This window comes from Pyrgilauda ruficollis, unplaced genomic scaffold, assembly GCF_017590135.1.
Source record: "Pyrgilauda ruficollis isolate IOZ18807 unplaced genomic scaffold, ASM1759013v1 scaffold7, whole genome shotgun sequence".
Taxonomy (NCBI): domain Eukaryota; kingdom Metazoa; phylum Chordata; class Aves; order Passeriformes; family Passeridae; genus Pyrgilauda; species Pyrgilauda ruficollis.
In genome coordinates, this window is record NW_024528821.1 from 9,856,698 (window position 1) to 9,877,207 (window position 20,510).

The 20,510-nt window shown below is 39.5% G+C and overlaps 1 protein-coding gene across 3 annotated transcripts in view; it reads left to right on the forward strand.

Moving 5' to 3' along the window:
- Positions 1–654: 654 nt before the first annotated feature.
- Positions 655–20,510, forward strand: part of LOC121363024 (phosphatidylinositol-binding clathrin assembly protein-like) — a 28,998-nt gene continuing 9,142 nt past the window's right edge. The window contains exons 1-14 of one of the 3 annotated variants that reach the window (XM_041485028.1): positions 655–1,102; positions 8,624–8,766; positions 9,958–10,033; positions 10,876–10,978; positions 11,161–11,254; positions 11,366–11,477; positions 12,508–12,614; positions 13,224–13,265; positions 16,715–16,800; positions 17,853–17,974; positions 18,426–18,564; positions 18,865–18,968; positions 19,833–19,979; positions 20,423–20,482. In XM_041485028.1, the coding sequence (XP_041340962.1) occupies positions 970–1,102; positions 8,624–8,766; positions 9,958–10,033; positions 10,876–10,978; positions 11,161–11,254; positions 11,366–11,477; positions 12,508–12,614; positions 13,224–13,265; positions 16,715–16,800; positions 17,853–17,974; positions 18,426–18,564; positions 18,865–18,968; positions 19,833–19,979; positions 20,423–20,482 (1,468 nt within the window). In that variant the 5' untranslated portion in view covers positions 655–969. The remainder of the gene's footprint in view (positions 1,103–8,623; positions 8,767–9,957; positions 10,034–10,875; positions 10,979–11,160; positions 11,255–11,365; positions 11,478–12,507; positions 12,615–13,223; positions 13,266–16,714; positions 16,801–17,852; positions 17,975–18,425; positions 18,565–18,864; positions 18,969–19,832; positions 19,980–20,422; positions 20,483–20,510) is intronic. The other 2 variants (XM_041485027.1, XM_041485029.1) reach the window with 2 other exon arrangements.

Sequence of the window (20,510 nt, forward strand, 5' to 3'; positions counted from 1 at the left end):
CCCCCGTGCCTGCACGGCCCCGCTCCCGCGGTGCTGCTCGTCGCGGCGCCACCCGCCGTGAGGGCCCGGCACGTCAGCCCTGCGCCCACAGCCACCCACCAACAAAGAGCGGCGGGCAATTCCCCGAGGGAGGCTGCAGCCGGCTGGGGAGTGGCCTCCTCTCCCCGGCAGATAGCGACGGAACGAGAGATCATAGTCTCCAGCTGCACTAGGGCGGGTTTAGGTTGGGCATTAGGAGGAATTTCTTCACACAAAACGTGATTAGACATTGGAATGGGCTGCCCAGGGAGGTGGTGGAGTCACCGACCCTGAGGTGTTTAAGAAAAGACTCAGCGCCGTGGTGTGGTGGACATGGTGGTGGTCGGTCACAGCCTGGGATCAATGATCGCAGTGCTCTTTTCCATCCAAGTTGATTCTGTGATTTTCCGGTGCTGGGGGCGGCGAGTCACGGAGCGCCTCGGCGCTGCGGGGGTGGGTCCCACCGCCCGCGGACACCTGAGGCCCGGCGTGGGGGGCGGCCTCGGCTCCTACCCCGCTCCCGCCCCCGGCCCCGTTCCGCTCCCATTCCTCTCCCGGCCCGGACTCAGCCGGGCCCCGGCCCCGCTCGGCAGCGGTGGGGCGGGAGCGGGGCGGGCGCGCGGTCACCTGACGCAGCGGCCGCCGCCATTTTGTCTGTGAGCGTAATGTGAAAGGGAAAGCCGGGGCGCACCCGCGGGCGGAGGCGGCAGCGCCGAGCGGGGCTGGGAGCCGAGCGATCACCGCCGCTCCTCCGCGGAGCAGCGGGAAGAGCCCCGGCGGCGGCGGCGGCCGCCGAGAGGAGCCGCTGAGGCGGAGCCCGGCGAGCGCTCCCGCCGGAGGGAGCCGCCGGCGCCCTTCCTCCGGGAGGCTGTGCTCGCCCCCGGCCGCAGGAGAGCCGCCGTCCCGGCCTTGTGGGGGGACCGCGGCGGAGCCGCCGCCAGGGCCGCGGCGATGATGTCGGGGCAGTCGATCACCGACCGCATCACGGCGGCGCAGCACAGTGTGACCGGCTCGGCCGTCGCCAAGGCTGTGTGCAAGGCGACGACCCACGAGGTGATGGGCCCCAAGAAGAAGCACCTGGACTGTGAGTAGGACCTGCGGCGGGGCCGGGTGGGCCGGAGTTGGGGCTCCGAGCTCGGGGCAGCCCGTCGGCCCGGCCCTCCGGCCACGGGCGGGGGAGAGGGGAGAGCCGGCCGCTTGCACCTGCAGGGGGGTGTCCTGTAAATCTGGGTGGACCTGACTGGTGTGTTCTCCAGAACTTATTTTCCACGTGGAGGGAGCGAGGTTTGTAACACCTGGTCGCGCCCGGAGAGCAAAAATATTCCAAGCTCATGAGCTGTTCCCGGTGAGAGCTGCTTAGCTCTTGTGCTCTGGATACGGTGGTGCTTAATTAATCCGGCACCTGGGGAAAAGGTGTCTTTACTGTTGCAAGACACAATTTAATTTTTTTTAAGCACTGTTTAGTCCTTCCGTGCATTCCGTGGACTACAGCCGTTTAAACATTTCGAACATTTCCCGAAATACCATAATTTTCTGTTTTACGGCTCATGAAAGGAGGTAAAATATTAAAAGCGAGGTAAAGGGAAGGGCATAGGTTGATCAGTGCGTTGATCAGTGCGTTGTAGTTAATATTCTTCTGGATGAGAGTATGTTGCCGCTTAAATACGCTTAAACTCAGTGTGTTAAAACCTCTTTCTCTATACCAAAAGATGCAGAGTTACCCCTGAAATCTACAGAAGTATCTGTGGTGTTGCTTTGCTTTAGTAGCAGAGTAGCAATTGGAGTTCCTGTCTGATTGCTCAAAAGTGCACAAACCTTGTACGTTCTGTAGCATACCTGCTCTCCAGCTTGTAAAAGCGAAATAAGTGTGTGTGTGTTTCCATTAAAGAGTGGAAAAAATGCTTGAAGCCTTTTGCTGGTTTCTTCAAAGACAGGCGGGTAGTTTTGCAGGATTCATACAAGTTGATGGTACTAAAGGTGCTGCTGGTTCAGGCTCTCAGCAGAAGTGTTCTGGGTTATATTGTTTGAGGATAGTTGGGATGTGTGACCCTGTGACACTGGTCTGCTCATACTGGCTTGTGCGAGAGCTTTCAGTGTGGATCAAACAGTTAAAACCAGCCAAATATATATTTCATTTGTTCCTGATCTGAATGGGTGGCATCCAGCTACAGTAGTGAGCATTGCAGCTATTGTGTTGAAATGAAAAGCCTTAAAACTGGGTAACTGACAATTTGTTTTCTAAAGATACCTTTCTAAAGTTACCTTATTTCTTCTGGTCTTGTGTTCTGCCTGTGGTACAGGTTCAGTGAGGTAACCTTTGAGTCCAGAAATGGCAACATAACAGGAGACCAGAAAGTGGTGACAGTTTGTTCAATAGTTTGAAAGGTTCTGAATCCTAAAAGAGGTAGTGTGTTGTTTGAAAATATTTGCTATAAGTCACCCTTACAAAATAAGAAAATGGAAACATGGAACAATTCTTAACTTGAGAATAACATAAACTGAGAGTGCCTTTTGATGAACCAAGTTTTGATCCCAGGCTGTTTAGAGCTGTCAGTCAGTCTCCTGACAGTCCCCTTCTGTGCCAGATGAGTTCTCTATTCTGGTGTAATTCATTTGCTCAGACTTGGGCCTAAGACAGACAAAAATCTTATTGTCACTGTATCTGAAATAGAGGAATGCTTTAGTGGGTGGGGGAAAAAAGAGTGAAATATGGTACCTTAAATATGTCTGTAAGGTGTTAAAAAATCCAGTGAACATGCTCCTCTCTTCATTGAGCCTACCCAGGCACTGCTTTTCAAACATCTGCAGCCCATTGAGTGGCATTTTTATTTTTTCACTTGTACATAAGACTTACTTGTATTAAATGTGAGCAGGTAGTACGAAATACTGCGATCTCTGGGAAGAAACATCATACAGTGTTTTTCCAAGATACAGTGCAAGTACTTCCCAATTTAGGTACATTATGAAGGAAAATATAGCTTGGATTTAATGTAAAACTCTGATGGTTGTACTCTGGTCACTACATGTGTGTGTCATTCAAAATGCTACACCATCTGGTATTAGTTGTAACTGCTGCTCAGGAAAAAGCTTTACCAGGAACAATTTTTTGAGAGTTGCTGCAGTTGTGTCAGGGATTGTGGAGGAGTATCAGTTTGTGCCCTCTGTTCAGATTAATTCTTAAAATCCTCTTATTGCCAAGTTTCCTCAGCAAGAAAAACTGTGGTATTACAATATATGTTTTTACAGAAAGGTGTTACATATGCAGTCAGTGTGAGTATTTAAGTCTTGTGGTTTGTCTGACTACTAACTGATGAGTAGTATAGTCATATTCTACCTTAAGAGTGAAAAAACGCCCACAAAAAATCCACCCCAAAAACGCAAGCAATGTCAATGGGCATACTTGGGGATTTACCTTTTAAAGTAGGTCATGGTGTCCTAAATAAATAAACAGATCTATTTCTGTAGTATTTTGTAATATTTTTGGATAATATAAAATGTTCTATAGAGGCTGATAGTGGAGCACCTGTCTTTCCTGGTGAGAGTTCTGTCACTCCCTCAGCCTTCAGAGTCTGGGTTACAGCAGAGTGGGGCTGTTACGCTTTTGGAAGCCAACCTCCTCTTGTCCAACTACTGAAGAATCACAAGAAAAAAGGATAAATTAAAGCTGTAGCCAAGCTGGTAACTGGCAGAGTAGACTTGTGTGTAGAGCAAAACTTGAAAAAAACAAACCCCTAAATTAATTGCAGCTTAAACTTTTAAATTAACACAGTAATGAAAAAACAGCTTCTGTTTAACTTGTGTACAGCCCGCTTTAGAAGCAGAGGGGAGGGGAAGGTAGTTAATGTTGCTAATCAAAACTTAAAACTCCCATATGTATACAAGCTTTGGAAACCTTCTAAGAAGTGGTAATTCTGGCACTGTAATTCTGGTACTGCCCATTTTTTTTCTTTTGGCAACCTGAGCTTTTGACTGTCAAGTGAATGCTGATGCAGTGTGGTTCTTGCGGAGATGTGCAAGTTGTGATACAGGACAAAGGCATTTTCTTGAACCCTTTACACAGACCAGTGGCTGTCATTCATTTGAAGTTCTTTAGCAATTTGTGAAGTTTTTCAGTATAATAATTGAGGAAATGTAACTTAAATGAAAAAAAAATAGTTAATATTGTGGAGATATATAAATGGGGGTTGTATATAGCTTTTCTTAAAACATTATGGGCTGTCTGTCCTGTATCCTTGTCTAGTAGGGGAGTGGGACAGAATAGCTGAATTGCTTTGCTTGTGGTAAAGTAACTCAAAATTCAGATTTAGCTGTTAATATATAATTGAAATTTAAATATTGCTCTCAAATGTTCACTATGAGCAAACATGGGTATAACAATGTTTGTAACAGTTGAGTGCTGTGTTTTAAGTCTTCCAGCAAAAATTGTTGCATTCCTTGGCTACATTGAGAAAGTTGGCTGAAGTGCTCTGATGTTTTACATTTTTGTAATGTGCCATCTATGATGCAACTTTCTAGAAGAGAATGTATTTTTTTAAGACTGCTGGGACTGAGGAAAATGGTCTTACTTCTTATATCTGTCTTAAGCAGTTTCAGTCCTGTGACAAAATGGAAGAAATACATGAATATTAAACTGTTATGGTTGCCTTTATCTTAGCTATTTACAGCTCTCTTGAGAGATTCCTGACTCAAGAAAATTATGGCTTTTCCTATTACTTAAAAGTTAAAAAGTGTGTCAGTTTTTGTCAGTGCCTGGCTGAGACTTTTCCAAAAACCTGATATATATTTTTTTTATTTTGGTTTTAATATCTGGATTTATACATGCTGTTCTCTGAAGAGCCGTATAGCTTCATAGATGGTGTGCCAGTATTTCAGATGAGTTGTGGAAAAGAAGTACTAAGTACTCTTCTGGGCACTAAGATTCTCACAGCTCTTCCAGGCTGCTTGAAAACCCCTGTGGTACTCTTCTGGTTTAAAGCTGTTAGATTTTTTTTTTTTTTCTTTTTTCTTTTTATTTTTTTTTTCCCTGTGTGATGTTAACATGTTTCTAAATTCCATTCTAGAAATAGTGCTGCAGTTTCACTTGCAGTTGAAATGATTCCTCTGGGTAATTGGCAAAATGCTTTGAGTTGTGAAGTGTTTATATAAGTACTGCGATAAGAAAATGAGCATCACTCACCCTGTGCATTTCATTCCAGTTTTTGCTGCCAACATCCATGTTACTGTTGCCCAGCTGTCAGTCTCTCAGGTGCATGTGTTCCTTTATACTTCCAGCTGTATGGGGATAACAGCCTCTTCCTTCTGTGCCACCAGCTGAAATAGATGCCTGCAGTTGTCTCTATATAGATACTCCCATTGCAGGCTTAGAAGAATCATGTTAGAGAAATGGCACTTGCATTTCTTTTTATGTATCTCAATTGTAGGATTAAAATGTATTGCCAGCTTTATTTTTATTGCTAGTTGTAAAATAATATATTTTTTAAATTTCCCCAAGTAGCCTTATTGAAGCCTTGAAGTAGCCTTATTTTTAAACTTGGTCTTTTGCAACATGCTCTTAAGAAAGTCCAGTTTTGGCCTATAAAATGCACTGACATTTTTTGCTTAGTTTAGTGTTTCAGAGGCATTTTGTTTGTCTAAGCATGTGTTCTCCAATATTGGTAACTGTGACTTATGTGCTTCAGTGTTGAAGGAGGTTTGGAATCCAAGACCATGCTGTGCTGAGTATTCCCTGTAAAAATTGTCTTCAGGGCAGCCAGTGAGTGTTGTCCTCAGCATGTCTCGAGTGCACAGGGTGGCAGCTCACTCAGCCACAGCTTGAACTAGACTCCTGCCTATGGGAAGTATTTAATTTTGGTTGCCTTTTGAAATGGATGGACATGTATCTTACACAACAGTGTCCACACTTGAGAATGAAACAATAACAGAAGAACTCAAATACAGCAGAGCTCTGTCAGCTTCACTCTGTTACTGACACTTGACAGAAGAGATCTGCATGGCTTCTTGTGGAAGTAAACCTTTACTCTGGCATAAAGCAAGACTTGGTTTATGGATGTAGGGCTTAAGGAAAGGAGAGCTCTCCAGTTAGAGCACTTCATGCCGGTGCTGACAGTAGGATTCCTTTCACATTGTGCCCAAGCAGCACTGTAAGAACACTCAATAGCAGTCACAGACATTAGAACATGCAAAGGATCTCCCAGTGTTGGCATCATCTTGGGGTCTGCTGGAACATCTGCTGGGAGACCTTAGCTTGAGGGAAGGTGACAGGGGGAATCTCTGGGGAGCGCTGGCAAAATAGGAATGAAAATACCTCAGCTAGCTTGACTGGAAAGCAGCAAGATTTTGGTTTTTAACAAAAAAATCTGCCTTCTAGTTTCATCTGTTATTTAATAAGCACATTCAATATTGAAAAGTCTTCAGTGAAAAATTTGACTTGCTTACTGGTTATGTGAAGCAAAAGGACTTTGTGTTGAATTAATATTCTTGATAAGCTGTGTGGTCTTTGACCTTAGCAGATCAATGGAATTTCTTTAACTTTACCTAGTTTTATAGGTATTGTTCTTGAAAGAGAATGAGTTTTTTGTTGCTTGGGGTTTTCTCGTTGGTGGGGTTTATAAACTGAGAGTAGGACTTTCAATAGTCCTTTGACATTTCTGTGTGGAGTACAGACACATCAGCTGCTGCTCTTAGATACTGCTCAGTATTTTCCATGTATTTCTATAATACCTGATTATAAACTGATTGGATTTAGGAAGACTTAGTTGCCTTAGTGTGTTTTGAGATAACTACTTAGAAATGTCACAACAAGATCTTCATTCAATTGATGGGGCTGTTGCTTCATTATATGGGGCAATAATTACATATAGACTGTTTGGACTTCTAGGTTAAAGTACTTCTTAATTTGACAGAGCATCTGATGGTGATATAACCGTGGGTAGGGAGCAGTAGCTAAGAAATTACTTGGGTTTTGAGAAGTTCACATTTGGAAATACTGAACTATTTGAATACCACTCAGCAGTAAGGTTTTGATGTATAGCTTGCTTAAAGCTGCTTTCTGGTACTCTTCTTGTTGTGCAGCTATTTCAGCATTTTTGTGTGTTGCCAATAAGAGTGAAAGTTTTCATCTCAGTTCCATTGTTTGTATGAAATCTCTGACATCTGAATGAAATTAGTAACTTATTATTAACTTGCATTTTATAGTTTTTTACCTTGATGAGATACTAAAATTCTTTACTCTATTAAAATTGGTTGGTAAACTATTTTAAACAGCAATCCTTAATCAAAGGACTTTTTCTTAATAAACCAATCTTTAGTTCAAGTCCATCTGTAATATACTCTGTGCACTAGAAAGATATAAATTGTACATGCAGTATTTCTGTGAAATATTTTGTCCTAAATTATCAGTGTGTGAGCTCTAAGTTGCCATTTAAAGTGCCATGATGACACAGTCTGTGCTCTCTCTCGGTGCTGCTGCTGAGGCAGAGCAGTTGGCTGTTTCAGTGGTGCCAACACCTCGGGACTCAGCTGCTGCCTGTGCCCAGGCACCTGCCCTCCTTCATGTCCTCATCCAGACAAGCTGCACAAGCAGCCATGGGCTCTGCTACCTATGGGCTGCTCACAGGCTCAGCTTAAATCAGAGGCCACAAAGGAAGCTTTTCAAACCAAATGTTTGTTTTACTGGCCTTGCCCAGTCCTTAGGGTGTACTTTGATCACACCTGAGCCAAATTTAGCACAGAGAGAGAAGAAATGTCTGATGTGCATGTCTTGAGGGGTTTAGAGTAGTCCTGGATTCAGTTCTCGGCTCTTTTCTCAGCAAGTACCTTCTTTAGCCTTCTCAGGCAAGTGCTCTTCCCATGTGCCTGCTGGAGCCTGTCCTGGTTTTGTACTAAATCTCAGGCAAAATCTTGAACCTCTCTGTCTCTGACCTTCCAAATTAATGTTCTACTATTGAGTTTATTGTCAGTCTAGGACACAAAGAGCTTTTTCGTGTGAAAGCCCGACACCTACCATGATCCATCACAAAATACTCCGGAGGTAGGCTTGTGATCAGGTGTTTTTAAGCTAAGTGGAAGGGTGGATAGATGCAAATTCTTGCTCTTAATTCTTGCTGGAAAGAGGTGTATTTTACAGATTTGTAGCATCTCAGTTGCCATCATGTGTGAGTACTCAGGCCTAGGTGGGAGTGGCAGGGTTGTGCTGCCTGTTGATCTCATGAGGTTGGGATGTCTCAGCTTTTCGTTGCTTCTCAGTTTTTCATTTTTTTGGTTAGATGGAGTGGCCTCAGGTATTGAGCATCCAGAAGGTCACACATCCAGCCAGCTCACACTGGCTTTCAGAGACTAATTTGGGCTCCATTTTAATGGAACAGGTTATTTATTGATGAGATATTGGGACTCCATAAAATTATTGAAATGCCTTTGAAGTTCATACTTGGACTGTTTCAGTAAATCTGAGCAAGGAGAGTAAAGGACCTCAGTTATTTCTTAAACAAAGAACTGAAGTTAATGCTTCCCGTATGAATTCTCAGTGTAAAAACCACAAAATAACATGTTGATCTTCTGAGCATGTAATTCATTGTAATGCTTTGATTTTTTTTTTCCTTTAATTTAGATCTAATACAGTGCACAAATGAAATGAATGTGAATATTCCACAGTTGGCAGATACACTCTTTGAGAGAACTGCAAACAGTAGCTGGGTTGTAGTGTTCAAAGCTCTAATTACAACACACCACCTCATGATGTATGGAAATGAGGTAAGACATGATTTGTTCTCTTAAAGCCTACTAGACAGCTTTTTAAAAATTGTCTCAATCTGTAAAGCATTAGATATGTATTTCAGTTTTTGAAAGATTTTGTTTTTCCTCTGCTGGTAGCTCTAAAGTATTTGTCCAGAAGAAAAAAAATATTCCTTCATTATTTCAATATCAAAATATATCAGTATTTGCAGTTTACATGCAGGTATCTGGGTTGGTCTGTGAGGGAATGATGAGTGACCTTTCTAGAAAAAAGGCTTGAAAGACTTCTGATGAGCTTTACTTCATTAGGGTAGTGCTTATCATTAAGAGCACAGCACAGGAGTCTTGTTAGCACTCTATAAGTGTGCAGCCAACCTAATAACAGATAAGAAAGAATACTTGGTAAAGGGGAGAGGAATATGGTGACTAGGATATTTGATCTTGCAAGACATCATCTAATGGGGCTGAGTCTTCATATGTTGTTGCTGTTAACAGTCCTCTGAAGCACCGTTCTACTGCATTTAATTCACTTAAATTATTTCATCACAATTTATTAAAAGCTTCCTTGTCAATAACATGGAGTTAGAAATGTAGCCTCTCTTGCACAAGCCTTGTGTTAAAAGCTAAACTTTGGTCAGGTGACAGTCCTGAACCTGTGTGTGGTCATTGACCTAAGAAATGATTGTTCCCCACTGGTAACACTGAAGTGACAATTCTTCAAAGTGCTTTCCAGCCATTAAACTGCTGTGAAAGCAGCTTGGTGTTCCTCCTCTCTGCAAAGCTCTGTGAACTTGGTTGAAGTGACCTGTAAAACATAGTGTGCTCTTCACACTACAGCAGCTCAGCTAGTCAAACTTCAGGAGCCTGGATTATGCAAGTAGTATTTTTTTTGGTGTTTTCCAGCTTGTCTGTTCTAAAGTAGAAAGTTAACTAGGCAGCTTCCTCTAGAATTATTTGTATTTTATTCATGAGCAGTGATGTCTCTTTATTTAGTTTAAGTTTTTTATTTTTGCCAAATTGAGTTTTGGACATCAGAGGCTTTGCTAATGAATATTTTCAGGTCTTCCTCTAATTTTTTCCCTTTTAACTAATTTCCATTATAGATAAAGGTTACTAGAAACAGTTACAAGTTGTGTAGTTTGCTTGTAAAATGCTTCTATATTTTGACTCTCACAGCAATCACATTCTCCATTTTTTCTTCACCAACAGCGCTTTATCCAGTATCTTGCATCCCGGAACACTTTGTTCAACCTAAATAACTACCTGGACAAAAGTGCCATGCAGGGTAAGTGTCTTTCACTGAGGGAGATAACTCTACTCCTTTTTTCTCTGTGATCTCTGTGGTGGTGCATGCACTGGTGCACACTAGGAGCTAAATGGCATTTAAATGGAAGTGGGTTTTGATTTTTATTGGGTGAGACACCAAAGAACGTCCAGCCAAGAATGCAGACACAGGTAAAGTGAGATTGAGTTACCTAAGTGAGTACTAGAAATCTGTCTGTAATGTATGTAGCATTGCACACACAGCTGTAAATTTTACAAAGTGAGCTCTTGATGCTCATTAGAATAAACCTGATGAATTATCAGCACGATAATAATTTTTGTTGTTGATTTTTAAAGGCTCAAGAGTAAATATTTACTGTTAAGGTGCATGGAATCATAACTAAGATGTGCTGTATAAATAGGGAGAACTTCTTCAAATCTCTGATAAATCTTTTAATTACTTGCTAGTGGTAGAAAACATTTTTAGGTTTTTATTTGGGTTTTGGGAGATGGCAGATAAGTTACCAAACTCTTCAGCGTTTTGGTAGAAATACATTTTTATTCTGATTTCAAGAACATCTTAACAAGAACTGCTTGATGCTTGCCTAATCTTTTATGTTCAGTCAGTTCTTGTCTAATATTTTAATGTGTTTAGGTGTTTAGTCTCATAATTGCACCAAAGGCTTTCCTGATCTTAGCCACTTGGGAAGACTCTAACGTCACCTCTCAAGATTCTGGAAAGTGCCTAGGAAGTTCTTCTTATGCAAGCTGATGTAAAATAGGCTAGTAGGAGAGCAGTTCCTGAAAAGAACTGAGAAACTGTACCCCTTCAAAATGTCTAACTTACAAATGCTTAACTTTTAGGCTATGATATGTCTACCTTCATTAGGCGATACAGCAGATACTTGAATGAAAAAGCACTTTCATATAGACTTGTAGCAGTTGACTTCACCAAAATGAAAAGAGGGTAAGACTACTCTGCTACTTGTGTTTGACCCTTCCTGTTGCAGGGGGTGGGACAAGGAGGAACACAGTTGTTCCTGAGCTTGTCATAGAGTGGTGATCTTTTGGCCCTTGGAAGCAATTGGTGAAACATTACATTATGTGCTGACATCTCTGTATCTTGTAAATGTGTCTTTTACTCTGTAGGATAGATGGAGTGATGAGAACTATGAATCCTGAAAAGCTTCTGAAAACCCTTCCAATCATACAGAACCAGCTTGATGCACTCCTTGATTTTGATGTAAGTAATTTAAGCTCAGTGTTAAGTAACTTAAGTAACATTCTTTCACTTTGAAGTGAGTTTCATTATTTTGTTAAATACTAATTTACTTTCTCATTGCTTTCTACACAGGCAAATCCAAATGAACTAACAAATGGTGTTATAAATGCTGCCTTTATGCTCCTCTTTAAAGATTCCATTAGACTTTTTGCAGCATACAATGAGGGGATTATTAATCTTTTAGGTATGTGAGAATTTTTTTAGCTTTTTTATGTGAAGATATTGAGAAAACTAAAGAACATAGACAATTTATGACTTCAGTTTCTTAATAAATTTTCTCTGCTCTGTTGCTGTTAAATGAAGCCTGTCTTAGTTTTAGTGACCAGGAGCATAGGCTTACACATCCACTTCTACCTGGAAGAATACACGTTGAAACAGAAAGTGAAATGAGAGGGTGATTGGTGAGACTGAAACAAAAATACCATGAAAGGCAATGGATAACCTTTGCAATTGGACTGTAAAGGTTTGGTGAGATGTGTGGTGTTTTGAGTATTTAATATACTCACAGTATGGCTGAATTCTGTTTTCCTATTCTTTCTTTAAAACTTGACTGGTCACCTTTGACTGGTACCTGAATCTGACTGAGCTGATGAGATGAAATGTAGGGGTTTTTTTTGAAAGGGTGATAAGCTCTTAGCAAAGCCTTTTCATTACTGTTTAAGCAAATTTATGAATGAAGCCATCAGTTTGTTCTGTTAATCCATTAATTTTTACTCAGTGCCATATTTGTAAGTATATAGGGCAAAACCATAAAAAGTGAAAGATGTGGTTGATGCTCCTTTTGGTAGGTCAGTTCAGTATGCATAGCCACTTCAGTATCAAAATGTATTGATACAGGGTCTAAAAAGGTAAATAAATTCCAGGAATATCTTCAAATGATAAAATAATTTGTCTCATTGCCAGCTTTTTGAAAAAAATCTGACTTTTTGAAAATATTCACCATAATACCTAATTTAATGATTTGCACTGATTCACATCCATGTTTAATACATTTTTGCTTTATAGTCTAACACACTGAAACAGAAAAATCAGTGGTTTTGTATTGACTGACTTATAAAAGGTTTCAGGTATTCCTATATAAGCTTGAATATCTGAATAGCTTTGAGTTACTGCTGTCCTCTTACTGAAGCTTGTGTCAATTAACTTCTGTAGTACTGTGTCAGCTTTTTGCTGGGGAGGGTATTATCTGACAAGAGTTTTATTTGCATCCTCAGAAAGATATTTTGATATGAAGAAGAACCAGTGCAAAGAAGGCTTGGATATTTACAAAAAATTTCTAGCCAGAATGACCAAATTGTCAGAGTTCCTCAAAGTAGCAGAGGTAAATAAATCTATGTGCATGGAAAGGATATAATTTAGCTCTCTGTATTGGTACAGTATCAATATTCATAGAAACACCTTTAAACAGATTGTTTCCTTAACTTCACTATACAAGTTCTAGAGATTAGGTGTTTTAAAGATTGTATATGCTTGTTAACATGGTGTGGGATTCTTTGGTATCCTTTTTATTAGTCAGGCCACATAGTAAACTTTCTGAAGTATTATTATAAATTTTAGAAATGCTCCAGAATGTATAAACTGATTATTACAGTCTATTTAAAGCTTTTTATAGGGCTCTCCTTTACTGTAAGTAGTTAAAAATTGATAACTAGTTCCAGTAAGCAATGTGGCTGTTTCTAATGCTTCTAGCAGACTTTTCTGCATGAAAGTTAGGCTGGATGAAAAGCTGAGTTTGCCTTGAAATGCACTTTAATGCATTTTTTGATTTCTAAGGTGTGTTCCTAGTGAAACTTGTAGCAGCTCAGAAAATGATGAATATCCCTTTTTAATATGCTAGCTTCTGTGTAACATTCAGACACTGATGGTTTTTATTTTCATTGGCACTGCATGTAGTAATGTACATTTTTTCCTTCTTTTTTTGTAAACCCAGCAAGTTGGAATTGATCAGGGTGACATTCCAGATCTTACTCAGGTCAGTGTATATTGCATATTGATTGACCAAATTATTTTGTTAATTGTGTTTTTAAAGGTTGGTATGTAGCATAGTCATCTTTCTTCTTGAGACTGTATTCCCTTTCATGTATTTATATGTGGGAAATATGTGTAGCAGCTTCTCACATGGATTAAATGCTTACACTTTGCAGTTCTTAATGAGATTTTTTTGATTGTTTAAAGCAATAAAACCCACAGAAAATAATATTTTTCAAGAACTTCTGATTTTTATCACAGAGGATTCCTTGGTAAGTAAGTAGAAGTATCTTGCCATACCTAGAGGAAAGCCTTCTACTTCACTCTAACCTAATGCCTTCCAACACACTTAAAGATGACAGTGAGCTGGTTCAGTTGAAATTTTTGTCTGTCCCCTTAAGTCTGAAGAATAAATTTGATGTTTCTATATCAGCTCTTAATGCTGGCTTTGATTTTACTCAGTAGTATGAGGGACATGTACAGTGTAGGTTGTGTGCTGGATAACTCAGTCTGAAAGGTGGAATGCAGGGAAACACCTTCTAGTGAGGATAAACTGAGGGGCAGAAGGGAGGTGAGAAAATGCTTTTTGACCCGGTGAACGGGAAACACTGATAGTCCACAGAGGTCAAGAAGGTTATTCTTTGTGAGTCCCTTCATTTTATAGGGATGTTTTATTTCTCACCTAGGGCCACCCCAACAGAGCAGAGTGTTGTCATTATTTCTGTAGCACAGAGTAACCTGCAGGGTGCAATAAACAGCCTGAGGAGACTTGGGCACAAACTGCAGTGCCTTAGAGCTTGAGTACTGGAGCTGTTGGAGTGCAGTCAGTGACAGACTGACAATCTAATGTGTAATGTTTGAACAGTCACATCTAATCCTACACTACCTTCTTGAATTTAAATTTCATGGGCTAATCATGAAAAATATATCTAGTGTGAAGATTTGCCTAACCTTAATCAGTGTCTTTTTAATATGGAAATCAAACCTAAGCCACAAACTTCCATTGTCAGTGGTGTTCGTTACTGCCTACAGTATGATTTCCATCTGAAATCATGCGTGCTTCAAAGCACAAATCTCTAATGCTTGCTCCTAGCATTTAATATTAATCACTTTAAGAACTTGCCTATGTGGTATAAAAGAAATATGACTGAAACCATCAAGGTAAGAGCAGGTAATGATTGAAAACAGTAGTTTGAAGTTTTCTGTTGGTGTTTGATCTTAGCGTCATGCTTTGTCTTTTGATTAGTGCTGCAGTATTCAGCTGGGCTGTATTATGCTAATCACATTATACTGAAGTCTGAAGTTATTTATACCCCACTGGGTTAGTGTGCACTTGTCCACTTAATTGGGTCATTAAAAGGCTCTTGAAAGCAAGTGGGGTTTTATTATTTACTGGGAATAGGGGCATTTAACTTCATTTTGCTGCTTTTTTTATCTGAAACTTTCAGTGAGAAAATACTTAATATCTACTGTGCCCACGACATTTTATTTCTAATAGCTCCGCTGTTTTGTTGCAAGTGCACTTATATGAGAAAAGCAATTCTGAGCTGGCGGTAGACCTCAGCATCCTGTGCATTTTGGCAATTTCAGTGCCACTGTTAAACATTCCACTTGGGCAGAAAATTTCATGGCATTTAATATGAGTTGAATAATTGTACATCCATTTAGTGCCACTTCAAAAGAATTTGCTGCAGTTTCTTAATACTGCCACTTTTACCTGTTTCTGTGAAGAAAATACTTTCCTTTGTAGGTGCCCTGTTTCACAGTGATGTTGCTTTCTGTTAATAGTTGTTCTTGTATTTCATGAATGTTATGGGGTTATTTCCCTCTGTATGGATGTTAGTCTGTCATGTGTTTTGGGGGGTGGGGGATGGAGGTGAATCATGAAATACAGCCTTTCTAAAATCAGTGGTTGGATTAGCCCAGGTATAATTTCTGACATAAAACTACGCTGTTCACTCCAAGTCTGATGTTTTGTTGGATATTTGCAGTAGTCAGAAAGTTCAGAGGAAGTTACTGGGTTGTTTGGTTTAGTTTTTGTGGTGGAGGGGGTTGTTCAGAGGGTTTTAAAAAAAGTAAGTACAGAATATGCATTTCCATACAAATAAGAGTGAGTGGATTTGGGAGGAAAAAAATATGAGGAAAAGCTTTCTGGAATTAGTGCATAGTCTCCTGTTAGTAAGATTATCTAAGTTGCTGTGCCATGCAATGCCTTTTGCAAGCTATTGTGCCACCTGAAAGGTAAAAGTATGAGGAGGTTTGATTTGATTGGGGTTTTTTTGTTTGTTTTGGTTTTTTGCTTGTTGGTTTTTTGGTTTTTTTTTTGTCTGGTTTGGGTTTTTTTGTCCCTGATACCTTTCCAAAAGGTTATTTCAAAATGTCCCCCTTGGGATTTAGCTGTCTGTGTCGAACGCTGAATTTATTCATGACCTGTGGTGAGGTAACTACACTGTCTTAGCTTACCTTGCTCTACTTAAGAAATATAAGCTCAGGTCTTCATTTTAAGACAAGCAGTTTTATAGAATTATTCTGATTGCCTTTTTTTTTTTTTTTTAATCTCTTAATTTATGTAGCTTAAATTTGCCTTCAATGAAAGTGGGAAGGTAGAATTGTGCTCAGTATTTCAAAGGGGAGCTTGCTTGCCAAAGGCTTGTGTGAATAATATTTTCCTCTTTCCAGGAAATGCCTTGTTCTAGCTTTTGGTACAGAAGGGCTAGCAAGGGCAAGTTTATTTTTCCTCCAAACAATGCCTGTTATATCTGTTCTACCTCCTGAAAGTTGGCAAGTGGTAAGAGAGGCTTAATGTCTCTGAAACCCTGCCAAGTGAGGAGGACTGAGCTGGTAAATAGATTTACATTTTAGAGGTACATTCCCTTCATCTAAATCTGCAGTAGGATTTATTTCACTTAGGATAATTGAGTTGGTTTATTGTACAGGTACATGCTGCAGTCTGCAGTAGTGTCCTTGGGATCAGATTGGATCTGATTCCCTGTTTTGTCAAACCTTGCAGGTGTTTCTACTGCAAGCCTTTGACTGTAAATATTTGAGTGGAGAGTGAGTGGGTTTTTGTTGTTACTTGGGAAAGTATATAAAAAATGCCAGGTCCTTGTCTGGGGACTTCTGTGAGTTTATGGAAGTAGTGCTTCATCAGCTTTGGTTATTCAGTTAATCCTAACATAGCAAATACTGCTGCCAAAACCAAGAATCTGACTTGCATGCACAGAAGCAGAGCCATTCTAGGGAATCATTCCCTCCTGCCTCTGTGGTCCCACTCCTTTTAAGGAACCACCACTGAGTAGATAAATTTGGGTGTGTAGGATGGCAGCAAAACCCAAAGGCACCATTTCTGATGTGTGAGATTTTGTTTGTTTTTAGTTGGTGAGAAAACCAATCTGTGTACTAAACAATGATGTGTTGATAAAAGCAGTGTTTTATAAATGCTTTTAATTTTAGGCACCCAGCAGCTTGCTTGAGGCACTGGAACAGCATCTGGCTTCTGTGGAGGGAAAGAAAACAAAGGAAGTCTCTGCTGCCAGCAGGTGAGCACCCAATGAATTACAGCAGTGCCCATACTTAAGATTTGCCATTGTCATTCTAACTATTTTCAGGATTCAGTCATGTGCTATTCTTTATTTTTATTCACTTCTGAATGTGTCTTCCTAGAAATAGAAATGAAACATCTAGTGAGTAATGGTCTGATAGCTTAGCCACATTTGAAATGTAGGTATGTCTGCCTGTGTATCAGACAGACTTCTGATTATGCTGTAATAAACCACTGAGCTAAGACTTTGTGTATTATTCATTTTATCTTCTACTTTTTTAAAGTCCTATGACTTGTAACATTTATAAGGTGTTTGGATTTTGATACTCTTCTTACACAATATAGGCTGATATTTATCTGAATTGTTATTATTTATATATTCATGGCCTACCTCTCGGACCATGAATTTATCTTAACCTTCACATAGAAGTTCTTCAGCCCCTCCTCAGAATAGCCAAATTAGCTTAGGTGTGTTGTACTGAAAGAAATTGTTATTCTTTCTGTCAAGTATAGTATCAGTATGTATGAAAATATTTCTAACTAAATAATGAAAGATCTGTTTTGGCATAGACATTCTCCCACAGAAACTTGGTAAATATTGATAAATGTATCAGGCTGAGCTATGTTCCCAATTTGCTGACTTTCTCCTCACATTGTTTTTTTCAGGAATCTAAGGATTCACTGCCACAATATTCTGTTCATATGTATAATGCTGTGCTTTCTTTGCTGTTACATAGTGTACAAGCAAGCTTTCTGTGCCTCTGACATTTGAATAACATTCCAGTCTAGTCTAGATAACTTTAAAGAAGAAAGACAACTGCTATGTTCCACATTTTCCAGTTCCTGCCTGCTGGAACTCAAGGGAGTCACTCTGTGCACTCGTGCCTCTGCCACCAAACTGTTTTTGGGGTGTCTGCTCTTATGTACCAGAGAGTAAGGGAAGAAGTGACTGGGAAGGATGATGACACCTGACTAGATAAGGCACTTGATGGTAAAACTGTTAGTGATGTATACCTGACCATTAATTTTTTTAATTATTGCTCTTTTTAGAGCCAGTGCTCTATCCAGTGCTGTTTCCACACTTGCCAATACAGGAATGTCATTCAGCCGGATGGATGAGAAAGAAAAGCAGCAGGCATTGGAGGAGGAACAAGTTAGACTGCAGGCTTTTATCAAGTTTTGTATTCAAATTTTTTTTTGTAACTGGATAAAATAGTATTGGGTAAAATAATTATTGGATTGCATGTTGTCATACTGATTTCTGAACGTCTGAATTGAACTATGGAGTGACTCATAAAGGAGGGAGATGAGTCTTCCTGAACAAAGGTCCATTGAGCTGTTTCTCTGAGTGACTGTGGAGGGAGCCTGGAATATGTAGCTTGACTAGAAGTGATTTACTTCTAGGCAGATATGGATTAAAAAGTAATTATTTAAAACACCAAGTGTCACCTTGATTCTTACATGCTTTGTTAAAACAAATACTCTTATCTCTAATTTCAGTTATTTTTCTGGTTTTAGGTCTTTACAGAAGAAAAAGTGCTTTATTTATTAAGACCATAATTAAAATTTTCTTATTTGAAAAGGTCTCCAAGACTAAAATGCCAACTGTCTCTCTTACCTTTCAGGAGCAGCGATTAAGAGAAATCTCTGTAGTATCAAATTCCACTTCCACATCAGCATCCCCAAGCACTTTATCAGGAAAAAGTGTGAATACCACTGTAGCTGTTGACCTCTTTGCTGCACCAGCACCTACAACAAATAGGTGAGAGATATCTTGCTTTCTAAAACAAACAGAAATTACTGCACTGATCTGTAGCTCCACAATCAACTGCAAAACTGTGATCCTAGTTACCCCTCAGGTACCTTTTGCTGATGTTTTCTTAGTGTGCCCACAGGAATTTTTTCAGAAGGTGCTTAATTACCAGTTTGTTGTATCACTGTTGTTGATGGGCTGCTAGCAAATAAGAGAAAATGAGATTTATGAACACTTGTACCAAAGTAAGAATACAATGCCTGTTACGTATCTTTATATTTTTTTCTCTCTCTCTCATTTCTTATTCAGCATGCCCAACCTTTCTAGTGATCTTTTTGATCTTCAGCCTGCATTTGTTCCAACTGTGCAAAGTACTCCAGCTATATCAACATCAGCAAGCAATGCTTGGGGAGGTGAGCTCATACCCTGATTTGAATGTCTGAGTGATAAGGGAATTCTTAGAATGCAGGGTTCATACTTAATTGAATCTGCATTGTAAACCTTAACTGTTTTGCGTCCCAACATTCATAACAAAATATGAAGCAAATAATCTGAAAATTCTGACCGGTTTCCTTGAAAACACAGCATTAGTGTTGATGGAACAAAGGAGCAGAACTGTTCAATAAAGGGGGCAGGGAGAAGAAATATAACTCAAGATCTAAGTTGAAAAACACTGGGAAATAAAACCTAAGCAGGTGTAACTGAGAAGATCTTGGACTAGTATTTCCATTTAATTAAGTAATATTTAATACACTTCTCATTTAAAAGGTGTTGGTACTTTCAGAGTTCTTGTAAAAAAGCTGAGGACCCCAGTTTCTTCACCCATCCTTCCAAAGAATAGTCAGGTTAGATGTCAGAGAAATGGCTTAAATGCCAAAAGAAGGCAGTGATAACACTGTGGTAAATGTTAGTGTTTTAATAGGTGGAATTTATACTCTTATATGCTATTTAAAAGGTAGATTATTGAAGCAAAAAATGTAGTATCTAACTTCTTTGGTGTATGTTCTGTCATTCTCCCCCTCCCACCTTATGTCAATGCTAGAATTATTTTCCCTTAACAGAGAGCTGTTAGGATTTTCATCTGAAACTAAAAATTTGTATCTAAATTTTGTATTTAGATAATATCTATTTAAAATTGGTATCTAACCTTGACTGATCATTAGGTAGAATGTTTACAATTTAACTTTGTCTAGAGATTCATATTCAATCATTTCAGTCTGTTTTTCTTTTCCATTATTTGTACTCTGTATTCTTTCCTCCACTTCTGCATCTGAAAGGTCCTTTCTCGTCTTCAAATGGTTGTGTTGGTTCTCCACCTCATCTGGACATCTTTGACATGAAGCCAGTTGAAGAAGCTGTAAAATCTGCCACCCCTTTCATCAATTCTTCTTTTTCCTCCAAACAAACAGTGGAACTCTTTAGTGGTAAAAAAACCAAAACCCCATGTAATTTATTTGCAACTGGAGGTGATAATGCTGATAATGTGGGCCACGTAATCTTTTTGTGATATGGGCCAATCTTCACTTTTTATTTACAAGTGAAAATGGTGCAGCAATTCCAGGTGTAGTAAATTATAGGTTTCCTTAAACGTTTATTTCTGTAGTTGAAATAAACTATTATTTTCTTCTGCTCGCCCAGTCTAGACATACTAAGTCGTGCAGCTGATTTCTTTCAAACTGCAGCCTCCTTTGTCTTTTGTAATGGGGAATGCAGGAGTTACTTGGCTTTTCAAATCTGTAAAATAATTTTAAAATCCCTTTTTATATTAGTAAAATTTCCTAATTTTTAACTGCAGACTTAATTGTTGGGTTCCCTCTTCCTTTTTCTCTTTAAAACTGATCTTATTTTCTTCTCTCTTTTTGCAAAGATGACTTTAGTGGTCATAAACCAACATATGCTTCTGTGTATCATCCTGTGACTGTTGATGGTAATTCGATTTTTTTTCTTTTTGTTTT